This window comes from Sciurus carolinensis, chromosome X (assembly GCF_902686445.1).
Source record: "Sciurus carolinensis chromosome X, mSciCar1.2, whole genome shotgun sequence".
NCBI classification, from domain to species: Eukaryota; Metazoa; Chordata; class Mammalia; order Rodentia; family Sciuridae; genus Sciurus; species Sciurus carolinensis.
In genome coordinates this window covers 12,399,171-12,426,964 of record NC_062232.1, presented here as the reverse complement: position 1 = coordinate 12,426,964, position 27,794 = coordinate 12,399,171, and the positions used below count along the sequence as shown (strand labels likewise).

At 41.9% G+C, this 27,794-nt stretch overlaps 1 protein-coding gene across 1 annotated transcript; it reads right to left on the bottom strand.

Annotated features, from left to right (window-relative positions):
• On the bottom strand, nucleotides 1–27,474 carry Syap1 (synapse associated protein 1). Its single transcript, XM_047536963.1, has 9 exons — nucleotides 27,154–27,474; nucleotides 21,556–21,674; nucleotides 20,482–20,548; nucleotides 14,365–14,438; nucleotides 11,995–12,134; nucleotides 5,177–5,325; nucleotides 3,681–3,739; nucleotides 3,083–3,230; nucleotides 1–1,054 (listed from the first exon to the last, which is right to left on the bottom strand). Exons 1-9 carry the CDS (start codon nucleotides 27,344–27,346, stop codon nucleotides 927–929), a joined length of 1,077 nt encoding a protein of 358 aa, XP_047392919.1. The 5' UTR covers nucleotides 27,347–27,474; the 3' UTR covers nucleotides 1–926.
• Between the last annotated feature and the right edge of the window lie 320 nt (nucleotides 27,475–27,794).

The window sequence follows — 27,794 nt, the reverse complement described above, 5'->3', positions numbered from 1 at the left end:
ACTCACACATGCTAGGCAATCTACCACTCCAGTCCTTTTTATTTTGAGAGGTTCTCACTAAGTTGCTCAGGCTGGCCCCAAATTTGCAATCCTACTGTCTCAGTTTCCCAAGTAACTGGAATTACAAGGGCTTCCCACCATGCCGAGATTCTTTTTTTAAAAATTGCTTTGCTGGTGATCAAACCCAGAGCCTAGGCAGTCTATCACTGAGCTACATCTCCAGTCCTTTTTATTTTTTGAGACAGGTCTTGCTACATTGCGCATGCTGGCCTCAAATTTGAGGTTCTTCTGCCTTGGTCTCCTCAGTCACTGGGATTACAGGAGTCCTCTCTGTGCCCCGCTATAGTTTATCTTAATGTCAAATTGTATGATGTATATAATTAAAGTCAAATTCACTATTTTACCTATTGGTTTTCAGATGGAATTTTAAGAAAATACCTAGCAAGGAAATAATCCTGAAAGTGCTTCCTCTTAAGTTCTTTGGTATAATTTGGTCATTTCAATAGTAATCAATCCATTAAGTACTTTAACATCATGTATCAAAAATGCAATGAGGAATATGTTTTGAAAACCATGACTGAAGAATAAATTATATTTCTGACCTCATGGAAAACATAACCCTAAAATTTTACTTGTGTTTCTGTGGCAAAGATATTCCCTACTGCTTATAAGAACATCTCTAATTCAATTTATATTAAAGAAATGCTACATAAAACATCCCTTTTCTTGATTGTTAGAATAACTGTTCTATATACTTTTTTTAAGTAGAAGAGGCAAGTTGCAGCTTGAAAAAAGAATAATTTGGAATTTCATAAAGTTACACTCTTGTGTCTTCTGACTTATTGATCGTTTAAGATTTAGAATTTCATGTCAGTTTGCAGAATGTTAAGGATTATTATTAATTTTTTTTTAATTTCAGGAGGCAGCTAGTTTTCTTCCTGGAGCATCTTCTCTATTTCTTTATCCCAATTTTCATCCCGCTTCTCTGATTCTGTCACCACTTCATATTCTTGAAGCTCCTGTTGTAGTTCCTTCTCCCAGTCAGCAGAATCCTCTATAAAGAACAAAGGAGAAGGAAAAGAAAGATTCTCAATGAACTCAATGCTGGTGGTAACAATTCTGGCAACTTTAATTACCTATGCAAGTCCTAGCCATGGTAATATATTTCTGTGGCTCTGGGGATAGAACCCAAGGGCCTCACAAAAGCTAGGTAAACTCTCTACCACTGGGCTAGCTCCCCAGTCCAGTGTCTCAGACTTTACTCTATGTGCTCAAAAAACAACTTTAACAGTGATCAAAGAACAATATAATTAGAAACATTTATTAATGTGGAAACAAAGATATCAGCTCCTGCCTGCCTCCCTGGAGGCTTCTGCTACTAGTGTCATTACCCATTAAAAGAAGCCATGTGGTTTTCTCTTGCTACTGCCTACAACACATGGGCTCATGCACTCCTTCCTTCTGTGGTGGCTAGCACCCACCCTTCTTTTATCAAAAACCAGACAGGAAGTGGACTGGCTCTGGAGTGCAGGTTTTCACTTGCCCACTTACTTACCTTGGCCATGCCCCCTCTCTCCTCCTTCCTTCTCAATTCTGTCCCCAGAGTTCCTTTGAGAGGGTAAGCAAATAGGGTTCAGGTTCACCGTTCTAGGCCACTTTTCTAGCTGGTGCTCTGAACAACTGTGGGAGCTGCTGGCCTCTTGGATATCTTTTTTTTTTTTGGCGGTGCTGGGGATTGAACCCAGGGTCTTGTGCTTGCAAGGCAAGCACTCTTCCAACTGTCTTGGATATCTTGTAAATCTGAAAAATTTTCAGTAAACTCTTCATTTGCTTTTTTTTTTCTTTTCTCTTTTGGTACTGGAGATTAAACCCAGGGGCACTTTACCACTGACCTACATTCAGTGTCCTTTCAATTTTTTATTTTGAGAAAGTGTCTTGCTAAGTTGCTGAGGCTGCTCTTGAACTTGCCATCCTCCTGTGTCAGCCAGTGACTCAGGATTACAGGTGTATGTCACTGCACCCAGCTAAACTCATTTGATAATGATTAACTCAATCCTTTTTTTTGTTTTTTTGGTGGTACTGGGGATTGACCACAGGAGCACTTTACCACTAAGCTACATCTCCAGCCCTTCTTATTTTTTATTTTGATACAGTCTCTCAAAATAAGTTGGCGAACCTGGCCCTGAACTTGGGGGTTTCACCAGGGGAGCTTTAATATCAAACCAAACTCCCAAATCCTTTGATCTGCTTTTGGGAGTGCTTAAGGGCAGGGGGAAATAAGGTCTGGTCATGTTTGCTAGTATCTGTCTTTTGGTAGGAACAGAGATATATACTTTTTTGCAGTGCTGGGCATTAAACCCAGGGTTTAATTGATGCTAGGCAGGTGCTCTATCACTGAGCTATACCCTGAACCTCTTTTCTGCAGATTTTAATTGGCTTTATTTACAATTCTTGAACTGGAGCAGCAAGTCCTGATGAAAAGGGGTACAGAATGCCACTGAGAATCAAATTTTTCTTTTTCTTTTTTTTTGTGGGGCTGGGAATGGAACCCAGGGCTTTGCACATGCTAGGCAAGTGCTCTACCACTGAGCCACGGCCCCAGTCCTCCAAAAATCAACTTTGATGCCAAATTTACATTATAGTTTTCTCCATTGGCTTTCCCTCTCTCTTTTGGTTTCTGAAGTAGGGTATTTTATTTTATTTTATTTTTTATTTTTGGTACCAAGGATTGAACCCAGAGGCATTTAACCACTGAGCCACATCCCCAAATATATATATATTGAAATCTTTTTTTTTTTTTTTTCGCGGTGCTGGGGATCAAACCCAGAGCCCTGTGCTTGCAGGGCAAGCACTTTACCAACTGAGCTATCTCCCCAGCCCCTATATATATATTGAGATGGGGTATAACTAAATTGCCCAGGCTGGCTTTGAACCAATTCTTCTACCTCAGTTTTCCATGTATCTGGGATTACAAGTGCATGTCGCCATGTCTGGCTGTATAGCAGTTTTAAGATAAGCAGTCAATTTTGGATTTAAGGAAAAGAACAAGGTTTCTTTCTTTTTTATTCATTTATTTTTTTACCTTCCAGTACAGTTGTCTCCTCTTCTTTTTTGTCAAGCACAAGTTGCTCCATTTCTTTCCTTAAATCTTCCTGATTTAAGTTACAGGCATCGAAGGCATCACTGACAAACTCAGAAACGCCTGGACTAGTAGAAATTTCCTCCTCATCCTGAAATGCAACACAAGAGTTCTTGAAATTATTTACTTAGTGACTTTAATGTACTAGAATTCTGGTCTACAGTTGTCTCAGTTGAATACAGCCTGGTTTTTGTTCTCTTCTCTGCTAGCTGGAAGACAGTGATCACTGCTCTCCAACCTTCTAACTTGCACAGTTGCTTGGTAACTAAATGAGTTACCACCCGAGGCTATTATTCCTCCTCACAGTCTGGATCACTCTGACCATTTCCTCTAATCCCTGCTGAGTACATCTAGAATAATTTATGCCAGCAAATCACCTAGTGTTAGCTGTAGGTCCTTGACTATTCTAGTACTGGACTCCTTATCTTAGAAACAGATAAGACCCACACTCCTAAGTAGTTTTAAGTGGTATCAGAGATTGTTAACTTAGTTACTTCATTTTCAGACATCAACTACTAGGTACAACATAAAACTGTATTACCTCTTGAGTTTTAAGCTGAGATTTGATTACGACAGGTGGCGTTTTGGGCCGTACTGCCTCTAAGAAGTGAGAATAAAAGAGACAATAATTGCTTGATTCAGTTCTGAATACATATTACAATAACTGCTAAAATATCCACAAGTATAATGATACTAAAGATTTTTCAGAAATGATATTCTATATTTTCAGCTTTTTGTAAGTTCTTACGAGAAAGAGCCATGAGCAACTATCTCAAAGTCCTGCTTTTGGGGATATTTTAATGTTACCATATTGAATGCCCTTTATATAAAAATTTCCAGTAGGAAATAATTTTGGACTTCAGTGCTAGCAAAATTAATTCTGCTCTTTGAGGATAATGAGAATGAAAGTTGTTTATCAAGTTTCCCTGTTGCCAATATTCAGTCACAGTATTCTCTTTCTCATGGGCCTCATTTCTATCTTAAAACCTTAAAGATAGATAGTCTTTACTGAATACTGTCTTAAGTCCATTTTGTTACACAGGCAGTATTTGGTATTTTCCAGCAAAACTAATATAAAGAAGTGCTGAAAAAATGATAGACCATTGGGATGCATATTAATACATATATGTGAAACAACAAATCACACTGTGTGGAGCAACTTTATTACATTTACCTGACCCTAAATGCGGTTTCAGAGTCTTTCAAATAGTCTGTACAACCCTAACTCTAGGACATGCTGTTTTCCTTAATCATTTAAAATTCCGCAAACTAAATTACCCCACTTCTTGTGGGATGAATGTCCAGGTGCAATTTGTACCTACCATACACAGCAGGTACTCATAAAAAATTTAGAATATTGCAACAAAGTACATTTTTTGCATTACTGGGGATTGAACCCAGGGCCTCATGCATGCTGGGTAAGTGCTCTACCACTGAGCCACATCCTCAGCACCCACATTCCTTTTAATTAGTATAAGAGAACGAACAGTTGCAAATACTTGTTGATATAATAATACCCTTTCTCCCACAACCAGGGCTAACATATCACAAGAAGAAAGCATCGAAAGTTTAATTGACTAGAACCTAGCTTGGAGCAGGACACTTGTAACTTGGGGCACAATGGAGCTTTGCTCCGCTCTACAGATCACACATACTGAGGAAACCAGGTTGAATGACAATCTGAGAAACCAAGAGAAGGAGAGGGACCGAGAGAGTGGAGGTCAGGAAGTAGAACATGGTAAAGGGAAAGAATAGAGATGTGAGGAGGATGATCAGTGTTGGAGAGAGAAATTAAAAAAAAAAGAATGAGGAAGGAGATAGCAAAGTAATGGAAAGCCTGGGGAAGATATGTGTGAGCTGGCTCAGAGAGAGGGCAACAAGAATGAAAATTTCCTCTGGAAAGAAAAAGAATCTTTCTCTACAGTGATGTCAACATTTCTGGTACATAGAAGATGACAAGCTCATTAGCATCTCTAAGAATTTTTTTTTTACAGTAATTCTCTTTTTCTGGAGTGAAGTCTTGTCCCTAGAACATACCTGTCAGAGGCAAATCATTCTCTCGGTTGTTGCTCTTCTCCTCTTTTCCTGAAGCCTGCTGCTGGGCGGCCAAGGCAGTGAGCTGAGCTGACTGCTTAATCAGGGAGACGCGGTAAAAGTAGTTCCTCCAAAACACTTCTTCCTTCACCCTTTTAAAGACAGATAACAATGCAGGTAAGAATGCAGGTGCATGTAGGGGCTATTTGTTGCAGAGAAGACCCAACTAGATGATTCTTTTTTCTTTTCTTTCCGGGGCCTTATGCATGCCAGGCAAGTGCTCTATGGCTGGGTTACACCCCAGACCCTGGAATAGATGAGTTTTGGAGAATTTTTATTTTATTTTAAATTAGTTTTATGTAGTTATACAAAGTAGTTGGGTTCATCCTGCCAAACTCATACACGCATGGAATTCAATGTCAGTTCATGGCCACCCCTTTCCCTCCCCTTACCAGTTCTCCTTCCTCTGCTAGACTTACTTTCACTCATCTATTTATATTTGATTGGTTCTTCCTGCCTATGTGTAGAGGTGAAGTTCCCTGTGCTGTATTTATATATAAACAAAACATGATTTTAAGGCTTCATTCTGCATTGCCTCCCCTTACCCATCCCTCTGCTCTGCCTTGGTCTCCCTCTTCTACATTACTGATCTTCCCTTTATCTTTATGATATCCTAACCTCCCCTCCCCCTCTTTAGGAGCACTTTTAAATCTGAGCATGGTTCAAAGGAAATTCTCATTTGCTTTACAACTCAAAGCTGAACAACAAAATAAACAGAACAGCTATCTCCTCCTTAGTGGCAAAAAACAAGTTATATAACACCAATGAAGCCCAGCATTTTCTTTCTTTTTTTTTTTTTTTAAGGTACTGGGGATGGAGCCTAGGCAGAGTCTAGTGCATGCTAGGTAAGTGCTCTACTACTAAACTACATCATCCATCCATTTCATTTTTAAATTTTATTTTGATACAGGGTCTTACTAAGTTACCAAGGCTGGCCGTAAACTTATGATCCTCCTGCCTCAGCTTCTCAAGCTGCTGGGATTACAGGCGAGCCCTATCATACCTGACTTCTTGGTATTTTAACTCATTCTGTCCCATTGTCCCAGATGTGGAACACCTACAAAAACTTAAATTGAGCAACAAGTATTAACCTATTTTAATGCACCTGTGCTGTTGAAATATTTAGAGTTGAAATCTTGGGACTTAATGGGTTAAGGACACCAGCACTGCCCTTGGTGGAGGGAAACAGAATTGTTGTGAGGCAATGTGACCAAGAACGGGGACTGGAAGCAGAGCCAGGACTCCACCAATCATTAGCTGTTTCCTAGAGGATTAAATGCTTTCAAGCAGTAAGAAAGCATTGTGGGTGTTGTTCCTTATGAAAGAAAGTGGTTGGCAGCTTGCTAATTAACTAGCAACCAGTAAGAGTTAGCAATGTGGTAGGAGAGGATCTCAGAGGTTACTGCAGCCCCCCACCCCAGCTCCAGGTGCTGGGGATCAAACCCATGGCCTCACCCATGTTAGGCAAATGCTCTACTACCGAGCTACACCCCCAGGCCCTATGGGGAGTGGTTGATAAAATGACCTGAGAACTGTCAGTGGCTCTCAAACTTGGCCACATATTAGAACTGCCTGGCATGGGGTGTTGGCTCCCAAGTTGGGTAAGCTAAGTACCTACGGTGAGTGACCTGGAATAGAGTAAGATTCAAGCAGGGAGAGAGAGGTGCCTGAGCAGAGGAGGGGGTGGAGGTGAAAATGGAAGCTTGGTCACATGCAGGATTTAGCTCAGGGACAGAGTGCTTGTTTATCATGTACAAACCCTGGTTCAATCCTGAGCACTGAAAAAAATGCAATGATATTATGGTTATCACAACTGTGAATGGTGGAGCTGGGCCAGGAAACTAGTTTTTTAGTGACAAGGACAAAATGCAGGATAATCTACACAAGGTAGGCCAGGTAACAAGATGGACTCTGCTGCAAGATATGGCCCATCTTTTCTTTTATAAATTCCACCAATAATTATCCAGTGCCACAAGTATCAAGCCTCATATTAGGTGCTGGAAGGATGCAGGGATGCAGGGATGCATAAGACAAGTTGTCTGTCATCAAAGATGGTCACAGGAATAATTCTTGTTAAATTCTTTTTGGTACTGGAGATTGAACCCAGGTGCACTTTACACTGAGTTACAGCCCTAGTCCTTTTCAATTTATTTTAAGACAGGGTCTTGCTAAGTTGCCCAGGCTGGCCTTGAGTTTGCGATCCTCCTGCCTCAGGCTCCTAAGTCACTGGGATTACAAAAGTGAGTGCCACCCTGCCCAGCTTGTGAAGTTCTTACTATGTACCAAGCATTTCCCAAACCCATGTGGCTACACGACTTTTTCTTTCTTTCTTTGCAATTATTTTGCAGTGCTGGTGATTAAACCCAGGGCCTCATGCATGCTAGGCAAGTGCTCCACCACTGAGCTATACCCCTAGTCCTTTCTATTTATTTATTTATCTATTTATTTTTGTTTTGGTTGTAGGTGGACACAATACCTTTATTTTACTTTTATGTGGTGCTGAGGATCAAACCCAGGGCTTCATGCATGCTAGGTGAGTGCTCTACCACTGAGCCATAACCCCAGCCCCTATTTATTTATTTTTAAGAGAGATCAATCTCACCATGTTGCCCAAGCTGACCTCAAACTTCTGAGTTCAAGTCATCATACTGCCTCAGTCTCTTGAGCAGTTAGGATGACAGGCACACACCACAGTGCCTAGCTCACAACTCTCCTTTTCTCATAACATCTTTTGGAAGTAGTTCAGCAAAACAGAGATCTGGTTCAACAGCAGTTTATAATGGGTTATAGCTGACCGAAAGTTTAACTGAGCAAGCAACAGTATGTTGCAGTTGCCATAAGAGCTAATGAAGCCAGGCCCTGTGGTACAGGCAGGCCTATAATCCCAGCAACTCAGGAGACTGAAGCAGGAGGATTCAAGTATGAGGTCAGTCTGGGCAACTGAAAGAGACCCTGTCTGAAAATAAAAAAATAAAAGGGTTGGGTTGTAGCTCAGTGGTAAAGTGTTCCTGGGCTTAATCCTCAGTAACAAAGCAGGAGTAGGGTGGTGGGGAGAGGTAATGAAATCTTGACCTGCATTAAAAAGGGCACAGGGGGCTGGGGAGATAGCTCAGCTGGTAGAGTGCTTGCCTCAAAAGCATAAGGCCCTGAGTTCGATCCCCAGTACCAGAAAAAAAAAAAAAAGGCACAGGATAAGTCTTCTGTAATTAGGTAACATCATATTCTCTCCCAAGGCCTTATTTTAATGTGGACACTGACAATTCAAAGGTATTTAGAGCTGGGTGGGTGTAGTGGTGCACACCTGTAATCTCAGCGACTGGAGAAGCTAAGGCAGGAGGATTGCAAGTTTGAAGCCAGCCTCAGCAACTTAGTGAGGCCCTAAGCAACTTAGCAAGACCCTGTCTCAAAATAAAAACTAAAAAAAAAGTTATTTGGAAGCAAATCACCTGTATGGTGAGGGGGATACAGAGAAATACCCTGGGGAACTAAGCATTGGGTCTGTTTACCCTGACAAGCCCCAGGATCTTAAACCATAGCATCAGAATCATACAAAAGTGAACTGGTCCTTCCCAGGAGGTAGTGGGTTACCTAAATTCCTCTTAATTCTGAGCTCCATGAAATACCCAACATGAACCTTGGGTGTACTATGTCTCCATGGTGACTCATAGGCACTGTTTGCTCTCTAGATTAACAAAAACAACCATTCAGCTGGGCACGTCTTTAATCCCAGCAACTTGGAAGGCTGAGGCATGAGGATCACAAGTTCAAGACAAGCCTGGGCAACTTAGAGACACCCCGTTTCAAAATAAAAACTACAAAGGGGCTGGAGATGTAGCTTAGTGGTAGAGTACTCTTGAGTTCAATCCCTAGTACCACAAAGAAAAAAAAATCTAAAATTACTGTCAGCAGAGAGGATCCAAATAGTCAAGAACCAAAACTGTGGATGCTATATCCCTTCCCGGAGTACCCTGAGCTGTATGTCCCACCAACTCAGTGCTTGATGATACTTGATGAGAATTGAGGCAGGAAGCCCAGCACATGGCCCAGGGTGACTTGAATGGAATGATCTTGAGGTTGATGGACCCTGAAGGTTATGAAGCCCACATGGACTCCACAACCTTGCTACTCTTCCCTCAGAGACAGTTATACAGACTAGGCATGATCTCAGATTATAAGATGAAAAGCTTCAAACAGATATGGGCTCATATACACATGATATATATGAATGGTTTACAAGTCAATGCCTGCTGGGTGCAGTGGCACATGCCTATAATGCCAGCTACTTGGGGGTCTGAGGCAGAACTATTGCAAGTTCAAGGCCAGCCTGGGCAACAAAGCAAGACCTTGTCTCAAAATATAATTAGAGGGGCTGGGGATATAGCTCAGTTGGTAGAGTGCTTGCCTTGAAAGTTCAAGGCCCTGGGTTCAATCCCTAGCACTGCAAAAAAAAAAAATTAGAAAAGGACTGGGCATATGCTTTAGCAATAGAGGCCCTGGATTCAATCCTCAGAACTGCAAAAACAAAAAAGCCCACAAAAAGTGAATTCCTAAGGTTTTGTAAGCATATGCAATAAAACATTAGATGGGGGTGGGGGTTGTGGCTCAGTGGTAGAGCACTTGCCTAGCACATGTGAGGCACTGGGTTCAATTCTCAGCACCACATAAAGATAAATATATGAAATAAAATTACTTCATCCATCTACAACTAAAAATATTTTAAAACACATTATATAGCTCATTTTCTTTATATTAATAACTAAAAGTAGGTATTTTAGACAGATCTATAGATGAGATTTGTAATAAAATTTTAGTCATAAAACATTTTTTTCTTTTGGGAGGGTAGGGTAAAGCTGTAGAAATTCACCGTCAATATGTCAATAATTGTGGAGAGAAGAGTTTCACTATAAAGAAAAAGAAAAAGCAGAAAGAAAGAAAAGATTCTATATAACTGGCTTTTCACGTCTGGAAGAACATTTCCAAAGTGATGTTCTCAGAGACAAAAGACCTGTGCTGCTGTGTGGAGCCAAAGGCTAGGCAATATTTGTCAAAATCCCTATGTGGCCAGCTAAACAGAGCAAGACAAACATGTGCTCGTCTCAACTCCCTTGGAAAATGCCATGGAAATAACAGAAAAGGAATTAAACAGAATAATCCCACAAGGACAACGAGAAGAGGAGAGCGAGGGATGGTGGAAGCTGAAAAGTCAACAGGCAAATAGTAACCTACTTTGTTGACCAGAGAAAGCTGTGCTGTCCTACCCACAGAGGAGGGGGTGCGCAGAAGTGGGCCTGTTTATTGGATGGAAGACACCAGGCCGTTTCTGTTGTCCTGTCTACAGTCAGCCAGGAGGCTGCAGAGGCCTCTAGGGGGAAGCCACTCTTTTACAGCTACTGAGCCACTGTCACCCGTAAGGCCTGTCCAACATGGAGTATGCAAGCACCCTTTCAGGGTGGTGCCATGACTACAGAGGATGGGTAAAAGCAGGGCTGCAACAGAAACAACAGAGCCCAAAACAAGCACAGAGATTCTGAGAATAACTGTGTGGGAGAAAGAGTATATCCAGAAAACCATAATTCATGTCTCAAGGAAGAGGAAGTGCCTGCATCCAAGAACAAGGGTAAGAGTACTACAAGCACCTGTGATCCCACCTACTCAGGAGACTGAGGTATGAAGAATGCAAGTTCAAGGCCAGGCTCAACAACTTAGTAGATCCTGTCTTAAAAAATGAAAAGTACTGGCTAGGGCTGTAGCTCAGTGGTAGAGCATCCCTGGGTTCAATCCCAAGTACTGTCAAATACAAAAAAAAAAAAAAAAAACAAAACAAAACAAGCAAATCTCAGTATTATTAAACACGATAGAAGATGGGTACCACAGTGCACTCCTGAAGTCCCAGTGGCTTGGAAGGCTGAGGTAGGAAGATTGCAAGTTCAAAGTCAGCCTCAATGATTCAGTGAGGCCCTGTCTCAAAATAAAAAATAAAAAAGGGCTGGGCATGTGGTTCAGTGGTTAAGCTGCCCAGGGTTCAATTTCTGATACCAAAAACAAAAACTCAAACAAACAAAACAAAACAAAACAAACAAACCACAACAACAAAAAAAAACCAAATGCAAACGACAGATTCAACACAAGGGAATGAACTAGAAAAGGAAAAGGAAAGGAAAGAAACACAACACAAAAGTGAAAGGAAGCTGCAGAGGAGAAGGGTGCCCCCTGCTGGCAGGGCCTCCAGGGAAGGCCTGAGAACACATGCTGGTTAGTGTTGGAGCTGAAGCAACAGCAGGGATTTTCTGATTAGGGAAAGGCCTTCTGAGGAGGATACACTACAAGAAAGAACAAGAACATAGCTGCTGGAGAACAGAGCCTGAAAAGAAAGCATCCTTGGCTTGAAGGCAGGGGCCTGTACTTCCAAATGGCAAAGGTCCTGATGAGCTTTGTAGACCTGAATTTTATTCGAGGAGACACAGGCATATTTGTAGTTTCTGAAGGAAAATGTGTTCTACCTTCTAATTGGGATAAGAGCACATCCTATCCTCACCACAAACTTCCTGCCAAGTCGGCCCTGGGTTTGGAGTCTATGGCACCCTGCCAGTGGGGAGCTGTGAAGGGCTGCAGGGATCATTTTATGGGCGAATAGTCTTGAGACTGTTCTGGCCCTTTCTTTGATGATTCTTCCCTGTCACTGTGCACATAACTATGGCCATCAGGAAACGGAAGTCAGAGCTGTGTGAGCAGCGCCACTCTAGCTTGAGAACAGTGCTTACAGTTTAGGGACCAGGGCGAATCTCATCTTGCTCAACAGCTCGTCCTCTTGGAGCATGACCAGGGCAACAGGGTACATCTGGTCAAAGTCGAAATTAAACTGCACACCGGCTGGAGGGTCGCGAAGGAAATTCCTCTTGTCCTTTGATGAAAAGGGACAAAAACATGGGGGAAAACCACAAAATGCAATTAATAGGTCACAATGTTCATGGATTAGACAAATATTGAATTCCACCTAGAGCCTTCAGCCACAAAGTCCTCTAAGTTATCACTGACCTGCCCACTTAAGAGAGACTGGAGAACAAGAGATCCTTTCATGGATTTTTTAACACTCACCTGGAGAGAGCCTCTTGGGAGGCCAGGCAATTCGATCATGTGACTGGCTGAAAGCACATATTTTGAAATCATACAGACACACGTTTGTTTTAGTGGGTACCTTTAGATATGTGAAAACGAGTGTAAATCCTCTAACCCAAAGTTGCAGAGTCAGCTAGCCATGTGGTCACGTGAGAAAAGTGAAGTCTACAACCCATCTCATTTTTTTTTTTTAGCTGTGCTGTGGATGAAACCCAGGGCCTCACACATTCCAGATAAGTGTTCTACCACTGAGTTACATGCCAGCCCTTTTTATTTATTTTCTTCTTTAGAAAAGGTTTTTATTTATGTTTTATTCTCAGCCCCCCCCTTTTTTTTTTTGTGGTGCTGGGGATTTGAACCCGGGGCCTTGTGCTTGTGAGGCAAGCACTCTACCAACTGAGCTATCTCCCCAGGCCCTCTCAGCCCTTTTTAACCACTGATAGACACAGTGATTCTTCTTCTCAGAGTACAAATCCTTGCTCAACACTTACACACTTTTTGGGCCTATTTGCTAAGGATTCCAGGAAGCAAGCACCTACGTGAGGAAAAAGGGTTAGGGAAGCAAAAATGGCCTATCCAAAGTCAAGCATATGGTCTACTGAGTGGCACAGCCAGAACTCCAAGTCTGCCACTCCCAGGTAGAGTTCTGCTTCAGCACAGTTTCAAACCCAATGTGCTGTCTACACATGGTGCAGGTTCTGGCCACTTGAATCCAGGAAAATCACTTGACTCTGCAAGATGAACAATGCCATAGGGTGGGACACAACCACACGGATGGTGAGACACCAAGATCCTGCCACCTTAGGATTACTAACTTGAAAGTTTGTGCTTCCAACTTTTCACACAATCCTTTCAACAGATCACACTTGCCTCCTACTAATTTCTTTTATATTTAAAATTTTTTGGTGCTGGGGATCAAACACAGGGTCTTGAGCATGCTAGGTACATGCTCTACCACTTGGCTACACCCCTGGTCCTCCTGCAAGTTTCTGATGCAAAGGCATTGTATTAGGGTGTATGCAGCAGAGAGAGGAGGAAAGGAAAGTAACTGGCTCCCCTCAGCTTTTCCTTGCCCTGCCAGAAACCGATTTTTTTTTTGGTACTGGGGATTGAACCCAGGGGCGCTTAACTAGTGAGCCACATCCCCAGCCCTTGTTATTTTTTTTGTTTTGTTTTGTGGTACTGGGGATTGAACCCAGGGCCTTGTGCTTGCGAGGTAAGCACGCTACCATCTGAGCTATCTCCCCAACCCAGTCCTTGTTATTTTGAGACAGGGTCTCGCTCGCTAAGTTGCTTAGGGCCCTTCTAAATTGCCAAGGCAGGCTTTGAACTTGCGATACTCCTACCTCAGCCTCCCAAGCCGCTAGGATTACAGGCATCCACCATTGCATCTGGTTTAAAAGATTTTTTATTTTGAGATAGGGTCTCATTATGTTCATGAGGCTGGCCTTGAACTTGGGATTCTTCTTCTTCTTCTTTTTTTTGTGGTGCTGGAGATCGAACCCATGGCCTTGTGCATGCAAGGCAAGCACTACTGACTGAGCTATCTCCCCAGCCCCTGAACTTGGAATTCTTCTGCCCCATTCTTCTGGTGAGTCTTCCAAGTCACTGGGATTATAGGCATGTGCCACCACGCTGGGCTAAAAGAATCTTTATAAGACTGAAAGAATTTTCACATAATAGGCCATACTTTTACATTACAGAAAAAAAAAACCTTTAAGGATAAACTAATCAAAAGTTAGTAAAATGGGCTGACGATGTAGTTCAGTGGCAGAGCACTTATCTAGCATGTAGTAGCCCTGGATTCAATCCCAAGCGTGACCCAACAAGTAAAAAGCCAAAATCTAGGAAGTTAATAAAAAGTAATAGCAACAGTTGATGTGTACATTTCTAACATCTCAAAATGTTTAAAAAACTGCAGAAGAAAAAATTCAATTAAGGATAAATCATATCTAAAGAGATGCACCACAACAGAAAGTAAGTACATTATATTCAGGGTATCCCAAGAAACTTACAGCTGACAAGGCCAAGATTTGTTGTTGAATTGTTTCTTCATCATTACTGTCGACCCATGGGGGCACAGCTGCTTCTATATAGTTTTTAATGGCGAAGAAGAAAGGAGAATAAAATAGGTTATAATGGTTCCGCTGTGATCTACAGTTTCAAAGAATGAGTATGTTTCTACGTGACTACTTAAAATAGCAATTTAGCAATAAATTCCAAAACATGAACATTCATTGTAATATCCAGACTTAATTTATGAGTTTTATGCATTTGGTAAAACTTGACAAATTTGGTAAAAAATAATTCTACTTGAATGATACAGTGGAGAAACTGGACAATACCTTAACTTGGTGATCAAAATCAATGTCACCAACAGGGTGGGAGAACAACACTGTAGACCTTCAGATGTGATATCTTGAGAACACACCACCACATATATGATATTCTGGCCAAAAACTCATAATATGAATCTAATGATGAAGACATTATCAGACAAAGCCTGAATGTAAAAGGAGGAGGAGCAGTATTCTTCAAAAACATTAATGTCATAAAGGACAAAGAAAGGCTACTGGAATGTTCCAGTTTAAAAGAAGTTAAGTGACAAGTCAAAGAGGACAATATCTTGTCCTCAATTGGATTCCGGGCTGAGGGGGAAAATGTTATGAAGGCTATTATTGGGTCAACTGACAAAACTAATGGATGAAAAAGCATTGTATGAATGTTAGGAGCTGAAGAAAGGGCTCCTTTGGGAGAGCGCTTGCCTTTCATGCCGAAGGACCCCGGTTCAAATCCCCTGCCGGGAAAATGAGAGGAAAAAAAAACAAAAAAACTATGAATGTTAAATTTCCTAATGCCAATCACTATACTAAAATTACGAAAGAATATCCCTAGTTCTTTGGAAGTGCATACTGAATGGAACAAGAAAAAAAGACACACAAAGCAAGAGCTAGAAGACACTACACAGATGACAAGGCACATAGAATAAAACTTTAAACACTCCTTTTTTTTTGGTGCTGGAGATTGAACCCAGGGTTTTATGCTTAAAACACTCCTGATACTGGCAACTGGGTGTTCTTTGTACTATTTTTATTCTTTCGACTTTTCTGTAAATTGAAATTTTTTTCCAAATACAAAGATTTTTAGAAAGTCACTGTAATTGATTTATGACAAAAGGTGAGGAGGACTGGCTTTAAGTGAGTGCTCAGACTGGGCAGGGTCATGCATGCCTGTTGTCTCAGTTACTTGGGAGACCAAGGCAGGAGGATCCAGGAGTTTGAGGCCAACCTGGGCAACTTAGTAAGACCATGTCTCAAAATCAAAACCAAAAAAAAACAAGATATGTGACTGAGAAGGAGAAAGGGTTTTTGGGAGTGAATATAAATTTAAAAAATGACAAATCAAAGGCAATAAATAATAGGACTGGGATCACATCCTCAATGAGCAGTTAGAAGCTAAATGCCAGGAATACCAAAATGACATACAGGCAGCCCAAGTGTTTCGGGGCCTATGAAATAGAGAGTCCGCTCTGTAAATTCAATGCCAAACAACAAATGGCAACCCCCCTGAAGAGGTGTGTCCTGTCCGGTTTCCTAAGTGTGTTCTGTAAGGTGACCTGGGAGCCCCATCTTAGACTAGGAGGAAGGGGAGGGTCTATAATGGATGGGGGTGAGGGTGTTCAGAGTGGACGCTCATCTGAGGAGCTCTTCCGCCTGAGCAGTGTGCAGCTGGAGAAGGTTGGTATATACCAGAAACAGGTATACACAGGAAGCCAGGAGCAGGCAGAGAGGAAAAGAGGCAATGGTGTTGAATTGGGAGATCAGAATAGAAGGTATACAGGTAGGGGGCCTTTAATGCCCTGCATTCAGCAGCCCCCAATGACAAGATTAGGATGGCAACTGCCCAGGGTACAAACTCCACTTAATCCCCCCTCTGGCCTGGATCAGATTCTAGTACTACCAGTTGCACGACACATGGCAAACCCAGGGAAATCCATTTCAAGGTAGAAAGGCAATCTCGGGCTAGAGCACCTGCCTCTATGCTGCCCTCATTGTGCACTCCAAGGAGGTGACCGTCATGGGGGATTGCTCGAACCCTCACTGAAGGAGCTGGTATAAATGTTGAACCTTTTCAGCCTGGCTTGTTTGCAAAGACTCTGGCCAATGTCAACATCAGGAGCCTCATTTGCATGCAGGATCTGGCAGACCCGCTCCAGCATCTGGTGCCACAATCTCAAGAGACTTCACCCCTCCACCTCTGTTGCCCTACTGGGCAGAAGCAAGCAGAAGTAAAGAAGGAAGAATCTGATCTGACGATCCTCCTTTACTAAAGGAAGGGGCTCTACAAAACACCTACTAAATGGTTCAATACAAAGGTGAACTTTTATTTTAAAAGAGGGGTGTGGGGCCTGGGGATGTAGCTCAGTTGGTAGGGTGCTTGCCTTGCAAGCACAAGGCCCTGGGTTCCATCCCCAGCACTGCAAAAAAAAAAAAAAAAAAAAAAAGGTGGGGGGAGGGCTGGGATGTAGCTCAGTGGTAAAGCATCTGCCTTGCATTTACAAAGCCCTGGGTTCGACCCCTAATTCCCAAAAAAAGACAAAAAGGGTGGGGGAGGGCAAATTTTGCAAAATGCATAGTCAAAAAAGTGACTCTGGAGAAAACTGCCTGTATCACCACAAAGCCACCAACAAGGAGGACCTGGCAGTTAGGGCAGCTACAGCTGAAGGAAACATAAGTTTGGTGACCTAGCAGGTACTTCAAAAAAGGTTCTGAAGACCAAGGGGTGATCAGGACAGGCTCTTGGGAAAATGAATGCTGTCTTGGAATATTTTTGTAGAAATAACATTTTTTACTACAAGAGACAAATGGAAGGCACATCCTATCACGTACCAAGTGGGAGAAAAGTTCTGTGTAAGTGTGGATGGTCACATGGATGGCTGGAGAGATAAACACATGGTTCATTCTTTGGTTGATCCTAAACCAGCAAATGGAGGCAAAAATCACCCACATTCTGTTAATTGTTTTGGTACCAGGGATTGAACCCAGGGGCACTCAACCACTGAGCCACACCCCCAGTCCTTTTCTATTTTTATTTTTATACAGGGTCTTGCTAAGTTGTTTAGGGCCTTGCTAAATTGCTGAGACTGGCTTTGAACTCACAATCCTCCTGCCTCAGTTTCCCGAGCCACTGGGATTACAGGCATGTGCCACCACACATGGCTACATTCTGTTAATTTTAAGATAATATAAACATACTTTCATACTTCAGAGAAAAAAATTAGAGTACAGCACCCAAGACATTTTCCTCACACATTTCTGGAAAATGGTAATGGAAATACTTGGTTGGGTGCCATGACCATGAAAAGAACAAATGCAGGAGAAACATTTCCACAGTTCTTGTTTTTGGTGGTGCTGGGGACAGAACCCAGGGCCTTTCCCAGGCTAGACAAGTGCTCTAACATTGAGCCACACTGCCAGCCCTGCACAGTCCTTCTCTCACGGTCACTGTAACTGGACCTCTCGGCCCATCTCAAACTACTGACTATACTCTCCTGGAAATTCTCCCCCATTATGTGTCTTGCCTAGCGGTCTTTTCTCTTGGGTAAATGGGCACTGGAATTATTATTTTCTGTAGTGCTGGGCAATCAAACCCAGGGCTTTATGCATGCTCAGCATGCATTCTATCACTAAGCTATACCCTTAGCTCCTGGGCTTTTTTCTTGTGAGGCAGGGAATACTAGGGTCTCAAGCAAGCGGTGCTTTGCCACTAAGCTATATCCCTAGCCCTTTTAATTTTGAGATAGGGTATTGCTAAGTTGCTGAGGCTGGCTGTGAACTTGCAATCCTCCTGTCTCAGCCTATTTCAGTTACTGGGATTACAGGTGTACACACCACCGTGTCTGGTTGGGCACTGGTTTTGATGGGAGATTTTAGTTTTGTCATTTACCAGCTGAGTAACCGTCAGCAAATTACTAATTTTGCTGACTGTATCTTTCATTAAATGAGATACTATATACAAAGTGCCTGCTACTTAGCAGGCACTGGATAACTGTCAATTCCTTCCCTTCCTCTCCTCCCTGAATACTGTGGATCTTCTCATCTCCCTTCTTGCTTGACACACTCTTCACTGAGGAGCTCATGTATTTTTAAGTGACTTGACCATTAATCTGCATCGCTAGACTGAATTCTATTCTATACTTCAGACAGCGAATGACTACAGGACCCAGATCATTTAATTTAAAGTTGCACTGATGAGTATGGTTTTCTATAATAATGGAAATGTTCTAAATGTGCAGGGTCCATATAGAAGTCATTAGCTTTCTGCTGGGTCGGGTGGCACATGCTTGTAATCCCAGTGACTTGGGATGCTTGAGGAAGATCTCAAGTTCAAGGCCAGCCTTTGCAACTTAGGGAAGCCCTAAACAACTTAGTGAGACCCTGCCTTCAAATAAAAAAAAGTGCCCCCGGGTAAAACTCTAGCACCAAAAAATAATAATAATAAAGGAAGTCATTAGCCATGTGTGGTTACTGAACACCTGAAACGTGGCTAGTGCAACTAAGGGACCACATTTTCTTCAGATAAACCACTTGCGTTCCCTTCCCTACCTCTGTACTCTATTCTCCCACCAGGATGTCTAATGGGCACCTCAAAACTGAAATCGCCTCCAAACCTTTCAGTCCCATTCCCTCACAGTTCCTACCACAGAGGCACTAGCTCCTACAGCAAGCAGCCTGCCAGAATCAGTTTTTGTTTTTTGTTTTGCGGGGTACTGGGGATTAAACTCAGGGGCACTTGACCACTGAGCCACATCCCCAGACCTATTTTATTTAGAGACAAGGTCTCACTGAGTTGCTTAGTGCCTTACTTTTGCTGAGGCTGGCTTTGAACTCTAAATCCTCCTGCCTCAGCCTCCCGAGCCACTGGGATTACAGGCATGTGCCACCACACTGGCTCAGAATCAGTTTTATTGCTTCCATTTAATCACCAAGTTATGGTAACGTGTAGTTTATTTGTCCAAAAGAGCTGCTTCACACTTTTTTGGGGGGGGTATTGAGGATTGAACCCAAGGGTGCTTAACGACTGAGCCATATCCCCAGTCCTTGTTATGTTTTATTTAGAGACAGAGTCTTTCTAAATTGCTTAGGATCTTGCTAAGTTCCTGAGGGTAGCTTTGAACTTGTGATCCCCCTGCTTCAGCCTCCTAACCCACTGGGATTATAGGCATGTGCCACTATGCCCAGCTGCTTCCCATTTTATTTTTTAACTTTCATAAATATATATTTTTAGTTGTAGATGGACACAATGCCTTTTATTTTATTTATTTATATATGGTGCTGAGAATCGAACCCAGTGCCTCGCATGTGCTAGGCAAGTGCTCTACCACTGAGTTACAGCACCAGCCCCTGCTTCACACTTTTGAATTCACCTAGTGAATACTACCTGGTGGGAACTTATCATAGGTTGAACTGTGGTAAAACTCCAACTGAATTTATGCTACTTTTGCCAGACTCAAATACAGGAGGTTGGTTTGGGGTTTGTACATGGTAAAAGTAGGCACTCTGAGACTTTATAACTGCAAACTGTTCAGCAGGTGTTTGTCAGTAAAGAAACCCCATGACTTCATGGCGTTGTCAGTTGCAGGTGCAGTGGCTCTCCAGAAAGATACTCTTTTTTCTAAAGCCAACATGAATGGCACCAAGACTTGTTAAGTGCCCATTAGGTACACAGCGTTCACTGTGATGGGCAGGTGGTATGCATGAGAAGAGAAAGCTTACTCACCCCTACAGAGCCAACTTCCTAGAGGGGCTGTTACAGGCTGACCTCACATACTGTTCCAGTCACCGGGAACAGTTTACTCCCTTTCTTTAAACCGAAAATGCTTATCAGTTTGTTTCCTTACTAGTCTGTGCATTCCAAAGGATGGAGGCTGTCATATACACCTTTTTTTTTTTTTTTTTTTGAGGCTGGGATGGAACCCAGGGCATTGTGTGCACTGAAAACATATTTTACCCCTGAGCTACATTCCCAGTCTCATACACATTTTTGTAATCTCATAGCCTTGGTGTGGTTCCAGTACATAATAGGTGTTTAATAAAACTTGGCAGGTTAAGTAAGATAAAACTATACCATACCAGATTTCTTTGTATGCTGCTCCTCGACAAATTTTTTCTGTTCCTTCTGAAAATCTCCTATAATTGTCTGTTAAGAAGAATACATAAAGAATCAAATTACTTTTTTTTTGGTACTAGGTATTGAACTCAGAGGAGCTTTACTACTGAACCACAACCCCAGCCATTTTTATTTTAAGAAAGGGTCTCATTAAGTTACTTAGGGCATCTAAGTTGCTGAGGCTGGCCTTCAACTTACTATCCTCCTGCCTCAGCCTCCCAAATTTCTGGGATTACAGGTGTGCACCACTGCATGTGGCTCAAAATACTTTGAAAAGTTTCCTGTTAGATAACAATTTACATTCAAGATTTTGAAGTCTCATGGAGATATTTTGTTCATTTTCTTTGAATAAAAAGGCTAAAAATGTGATACCTTCTCCATTTTCCCAACACGAGTGGATCCTTCAATGTTTTTCAATTTTGAATATAAAACCTCCATTATGACACATTATCTCTTCAAATTCAAAAATGGAACTGAACTTAAAACAACAAAGGACATGTTGAATCTCCTTCTAATAGAGTACATACAACAAAAGTATCTAACAACATACCTAAGTCTTAACTGATGACCTATTTAGTTCAAATCATTACCAACATAAATGAAATTCCCTAGGCTTGCACATTAGCAGTGGAAAAAAATGAACAAACTTGCTCCTTAAGAGTCTTAACAAAGCTGTTCCTAATGGACGTGGACTTTAAAAGAACAACTAAATTATACAAAGGCATAAATAGACCCTGAAGTATTCATAGTTTATAATTAAACTCACGACATGAAAAGTTTACTATAATTCAACAGTATTAATGCATTTTGATTACATTAAAATAAAAACCAAAGCTATTTATAACCAAAGTAATTAATACCTCAGTTACTTACTGTACAAGGAGAAAGAATAAAAACCAAGAATCTCAACAATCAAGATTTTTATTAGAATATGATATCCTGCCTTGGGTTTAAAAAAAAGTTCATAAGAGGGGACCGACTGTCTTAGCTGAAATGAATTTCATACACTTCTACTTCCAAAAGATATTTAAATGTACCTTTTCAATGATGTCATCTATTTTTCCTTCTTCTACAGATCTCTTTATTGTTTGTGCTGTTTCAGCAACTGATTCAGTTATCTTTTTGGTGGCAGCACTTGCAAAATTAAATAGATAGTCTGTAAAGGATAAAAAGAATCTGTTTTATTCAAGTGCAATGGCTACTGTAGAGGTGTCCCTCGGTATCTGGGGGAGGGAGGGATCTGTTTCAGGACCTGCTTGGATATCAATATCTGTGGATACTAAAGTCCCTCTGATCATTATTATTTTTGATACGAAGGATTGAACCCAGGTGCACGAACCACTGAGCAACATCCCCAGCCCTTTTTAACATTTAGAGATAGGGCCTCACTGAGTTGCTTAGGGCCTTGCCAAGTTGCTGAGGTTGGCCTTGAACTCATGATCCTTCTGCCTTAGCCTCCTGAGCTGCTGGGATTATAGATGTACATCACATTGCATTCATATATATCTTATGCACATTCCCATAGAATCCTGTTATATATCTAGATTACTTATAATACCTAATATAATAGAAATGCTTAAATAAAGTTGTTATACTATACTGCTTAGGCAACAATAAGTCTATACATGTTTAGTATAGACACAATTGCAACTATTTTCGATCCATGGTTGGTTTAATCAACAGATGTGGACCCATGGATATTGTATGTTTCTCCCTTAGAGATTTTATAAGAGCCAGGTGCAGTGTGCATGCTTGTAATCCCAGTGGCTCGGGAAGTTAAGGCAGGAAGATCACAAGTTCAAGGTTAGCATTAGCAACTTAGTGAGAATCTAAGCAACTTAGCAATATCCTATCTCAATATAAAAAATAAAAAGGGCTATGGATATAAATTGTAAAGCACCCCAGGTCTCATCCCCAGAAAAGAAAAAAACAGTAGGTGCCCCTGAGATGTGTTCCCTTGGCATCTTTTTTTGGGGGGGACAACAATATCCACAACACTCTATTAATAACTTGGTGAATGTCTTCTTAGTTAAAGGACCATCCTAAACCCTTTCAGGGCAGAGACTGAAGCTGTCTGATTCACCACTGTAATCCCACTGGGTGACCAGTAAGTACTTGTTGAATGGATGGACCTAATAAATGCTGAGCTTTAGGGAGATCATCATTTCTTTGGTTACAACGATCATTTCTTTTTGTTACAAATAGTCTAATACACAAAATGGTATGATAAAATGTGCAGATATAGTCATGCTATTATGTAAAACTATTCTTTGCAGATCAATAAAAGAAAAAAAGTTCTGAAAGAACAGGATTCCTTTTAAGATTTTCTCAGAGCTGGGTGAAGTGGTACGTCCCTGTAATCCCAGCAATTTGGGAGGCTGAAGGAGGAGGATTGCAAGTTCAAGGCCAGCCTCAGAAACTTAGTGAGACCTTGTCTCAGTGTTCAATAAAACTAAGTACAAAGGACTGGGGATGTGGCTCAGTGGAAAAGCACCCTTAAGTTCAATCCCTGGTACCAAAAATTATTTTTCCCTCAGAAATCCATTTTGAATTTAAACTGTCATTTTAATCTAAGGGAGAAATTTCATTTAAAAACTGGTCTTTCAGCATAATAATCTCAATTCTCACATTTTAATGACTACCTGGGCAGTTGACTAATCACACTGAGGCTCACCTTCTAGGAATTTCTCAGCCTAAATAAATAAAGAAAGAAATCAAAGACAACAAGAGGAACAAGATTATTCATTAAACTGCACAGGCCCAAGACCACTGTATTTGGAGAGGCCTTTGTGTGTGTGTGTTTGTGTGTGTGTGTGTACACGCACACGGGTGGTTCTGGGGATCAAACCCAGGGCCATGCACAAGCTCTACCATTGAGTTTTACCTCCATCCCCCAAAAGGCCTGCTTTCAAGGTTGGCTATCAGCTAGTGTTTGGGAACTTGGATTTCGGGAGGGTTTCCACCACTTCCCAAACTTGTAAGAGTAGCTCATTGTACTTTAACTGTTTGTGTGAATATTAGGGTTCACCCATGGTAGACATAGGGTGCCTGTGGGCCAACCCTCCATAAAAACCCTGGGCACTCATTCTCTAACGAGCTTCCCTGGTAGAGAACATTTCACACACAATGTCACAACTCACTGTTGGAGGAATTAAGCTCATCCTGTAACTCCACTGGGCCTGGCTTCCCCTGGACTTTGCCTCATGCACCTTTTCCTTCTGCTGACTTTGCCTTCTTCACTGTGATAAATCAGAGCTATGATCCCTCCTAACTAATCACTGAACTGGGGTGGTTTGGGAGACTTTGAATGGCAGCCAATTATTACTGTTACCCACATGTAATTAGAAAATTCTCATTTCTCATGACATTTTTACCTGTCAGTTTTAGGTCTGACATCTTACAAAATGAAAATCATTTCTAAAGTAATGTCCCTATGATTTTTCTTTTTTGAACTAAAATTCCCAATTCTAAAGGATATTGTGCATAAGCCATGGGATCCAAGCTCATGACGATTTGTACTGTGTATCTAACTCTGTCATCAGAACTGTGGTCACTGGAAATTGATCAGATAGTCTACTTCTACATGAAAACACAAACATACTTTCCAATGTACACACTAACTTGTGGAGCCTTCTTAGTTTGCAAGTCAGGCATTTGGAACTTGAGTGTATTTTCTTTATAGAAAAAAAGAGAGGATACCTTAATCTACAAAGTTTCATTGCAATAGCAATCCTCAAAAGAGCAATCGGAAGAGGTGGCCAGAGACCTCCATTTCTGGGCACAGACTGGTCTTATAGAGACAGTCCTGAAAAAGTCATAGCTTGAAAATATTGGCCACCTTTCCAAGAATATAAAGTGCTTGAATGGGCTGGGATTGTAGCTCAGTGGCAGAGCACTTGATTCGCATGTGTGAGGCACTGAGTTTCATTCTCAGCACTGCATATAAATAAATAAAATATAGGTCCATCAACAACTAAAAAATTTCTCAAAAAAATAAACCATGTAAATGACTCTGATATTTAACACTCCCAGAGATACAGGGTATTTGTTGTTATTTTGCTTTTTAGGAGACCAGATAATCCTCTGATTTGGTTGACTAACGAATATCAACCAACCAATTTGCACTGAAGTTATTTTGGGGCATGGTGCCTTTCAGGGGAAAAAAGGAATTCTTACTATTTTTTTTGGTACCATGGATTGAACCTAGGGGCACTTAACCACTGAACCACATCCCTAGCCCTTTTTTGTATTTTATTTAGAGACAGGTCTCACTGAGTTGCTTAGGGCCTTGCTAAATTGCTCTGAACTTGTGATCCTCCTCGCTCAGCCTCCTGACTCACTGGGATTACAGGCATGAACCACCAGCTGAAAGGAGGAATTCTTAAGTGAGTTGCCCTACTGTTTCCTCTTTTCAAGACAGTGACCATAGGAGGTCATAAACTTATGGGAGGGGGCAAGGATCCAAGGATCAGGTTTGGTTTGGGGTAAGGGAGAGGAGTGTAGCTTGGATGTCTACCACTGGTAACTGGTGAGTAGTCTAAACTTATAAATAGATCACCACAATCAGAAAGCACCAAAGGTCCAGTTTTGGAAGGCAGGCACTAAATAAAATGTGCAGAACAAATGAGGTTCCTAGGAGACGCCGTGTAGATTTCAAAAGACTAAAGAGACTAATCTACTCATGGGGAGTCAGGCTCAGAGATGTTTAATTTCAGTTTTCAAAATACAGATGATCTGCTTAAAGATAATACACCTCTTTAGGATCAATATGTAGAAATAAAAAATATCTGATCATCTATCTTATTTCTTCAACGTTTGTGTATATAGTAGACCCTTTACACCATCCTAGAACCACCTAAATTTTAGAAGCAACAGTTTTCATTTATTCTGAAATTTTCAAATCACAAACAATGTGTGAGTACTTTCATCTAACCTCAGTCTCCTCAAATATCAAGAAAACCTGGTGAGGAAAGAAAGATGGTAACATTAGCTCCAAAGTATTCATCCCTATCAAAAACACATTTCTTCCCCTTTCCTTGTGATGCTGGAGATTGAGCCCATGGCTTCATAAATGCTAGGCAAGGGGCTGGGGAGATACCTCAGTTGGTAGAGTGCTTGCCTTGCAAGCACAAGGCCCTGGGTTTGATCCCCAGCACCTCAAAAAAAAATAAACAAATAAAAATAAATAAATAAATAAATGCTAGGCAAGTGTTCCACCCTGAGCCACACTCCCAGCCCCCCAAAAGACATTTATTAAAAACTGTTCAGAGGTCTTTATTTTAAATAGAAATATGAGGTCTCAAATTGGCAGTAAAGCTGTAAGTTTTAAGAAATCAACTTTGATACTCCCCTTGTGACATGAAAATGGTTCTATTTCCTATAAAATCATTTAATACATATATGCTACAGTTCATAGTTCATAACTTTGTCCCACTCTTATTGATCCCAATCACCTAATAGAACCTCTCTGCTCTAGTCAAGCCTATGCTTCTTGAAGGTTTCTTCAGAATCAGAATCACTACAGCATGCATTTATATTCTTCATGCCTTTTGTTCCCTCCACCCGGCAATTACACTGTAAATGGACCAAAGAGTTCGGGCTTTGAAATTAGGCAGATCTAAAATTCTACCTTTACCACTTACTATCAGCATAACTTCGATCCAGTAGCTCTGGGTTTGTTCCCCCAACTCACCGGCTGTGTTAAAAACATTTTTTTTTTGTGGTGCTGGGATTGAATTAAGGGCCTTGTGCTTGACAGGCAAGCACTCTAGGAACTTAGCTATATCCCCAGCCCCTTTAAAAATATTTGTTCCACCATCCCAGATGTGGAACACCTGTAAAACTTAAACTGAGCAACAAACATATCACTTACAGTAACTTGGAAATAGTATTTGAATATCTGTTTGAAGAATTGAAAAAATGGGGATTAATGGGTTAAGAGATGAAATGAGATATTGTTCATAAAATATCTAGTACTGCAACTTGCATTCAGCAAATAATTGACCTCTCTTTTCTCACCTCAAGAAAAAGGTCCCACTGCACTTAAGATGACTGACCAGGACTGAGGCATTCAGTAACTGTCAATTTACTTGAGATAACACGTCCTACCCTAAGGGCAAAAAAGGATTTTTTTCAACTCCAGTCCGTCAACGTTCCCTGGGGTGGTGGGGTAAAGGTGAAAGGTGACTTGTTGAACAAAACAGATTCTTTGGAAAACCCAAAGACGTAGGACCAGACGGCTTCACTGCCAATGTTTAAAAAACTCTGCAGAGAGCTGGAGTCGCAGCTCAGTGGTAGAGTGCTTGACTAGCTTGCAGAAGGATCGATCTAAGTCCGATGCCAGGTACAACAAAAAAACAAAGTAAAACAAAAGTGTGATTAAAAAAAAAAAAAAAAAAAACAAAACAAACAAAAAAAAAACCTTTGCAGAATGGCATGTCACCAGGAACTTCAGGGACAGGACTTGACTGCTAGATGAATCTGCTTTGCGCAGATTCTCACCAATCTCTCGCATCTCGGAGAGGACAGATCGGCAAATTCACCTTCCTCCAGGCCCCTTTCCCGCCGCCAGCTGGGCCCGCACTCCAGGGACACCTCCCACCCCCTTTTCAGTCCCGGGGTCGCGAGAGACTCACTGCTGAGGCCTCTGGCCTGGTGAAGGAACTCCTGGTCCCCCGCTAACTGCTGCTCTTCCTCCGTGGACTCCGCCACCGTCTCCGAGGGCTGATCGGGCGGAGCGTCTCCCGCGGACTGCCCCTCTGCTTGGGATGGCTCGTCCTCCGCCGCGGGCTGCTGCAAGCCAAACCAACTACTCAGCCCTCGGAACATCCCGCCCGCGGGGCCGCGGCCGCGGTCCCGATCACCCGAGACCCCCGAGGGAACTGCCTGCTAGTGACTGGACCCTGTGAGACACCCTGGGAAATGGCCGGAAGTCGCAGAGACGCTGGTGCCGCCCATCTACTATCATCCCGCTTTGTGACGACGCTACCGGCGGACGCGCATGCCTCATTTCCGTCCAAAGGCTCCGCCCCCTCGCCCCGCGTCGATTGTGACATATTGGTTGCAAGCGTGAAAAAAGGACAAAGGGCTTTCCCCGAGTAGCCCCGCCCCGCTCCGCCCCTTTCCCTCCCTCTCGGCTTTGTAGGTGACCGATCTCTATCTAGTTCATTTGATGATTGCTTCTAAGCAGTTTGGCTGGTGACATGGCTTCGCCTTTTCAGGTCCAGCTGGACCGGGCCCTCGCGGAAATGAATATCTTTAGCCTCCTCTGAACCCA

Bases quoted from the DNA above. Each gene is read 5' to 3' on its own strand.
- Syap1 (XM_047536963.1), bottom strand. From the start codon at position 27,346: ATGTTCCGAGGGCTGAGTAGTTGGTTTGGCTTGCAGCAGCCCGCGGCG. The intron at 14,439-20,481 runs GTATGGTATAGT...AAAACTATATAG, and splicing joins GCAGCATACAAAGAAATCTG to AAGCAGCTGTGCCCCCATGG. The intron at 1,055-3,082 runs GTAAAAAAATAA...TGTTCTTTATAG, and splicing joins GGAGACAACTGTACTGGAAG to AGGATTCTGCTGACTGGGAG.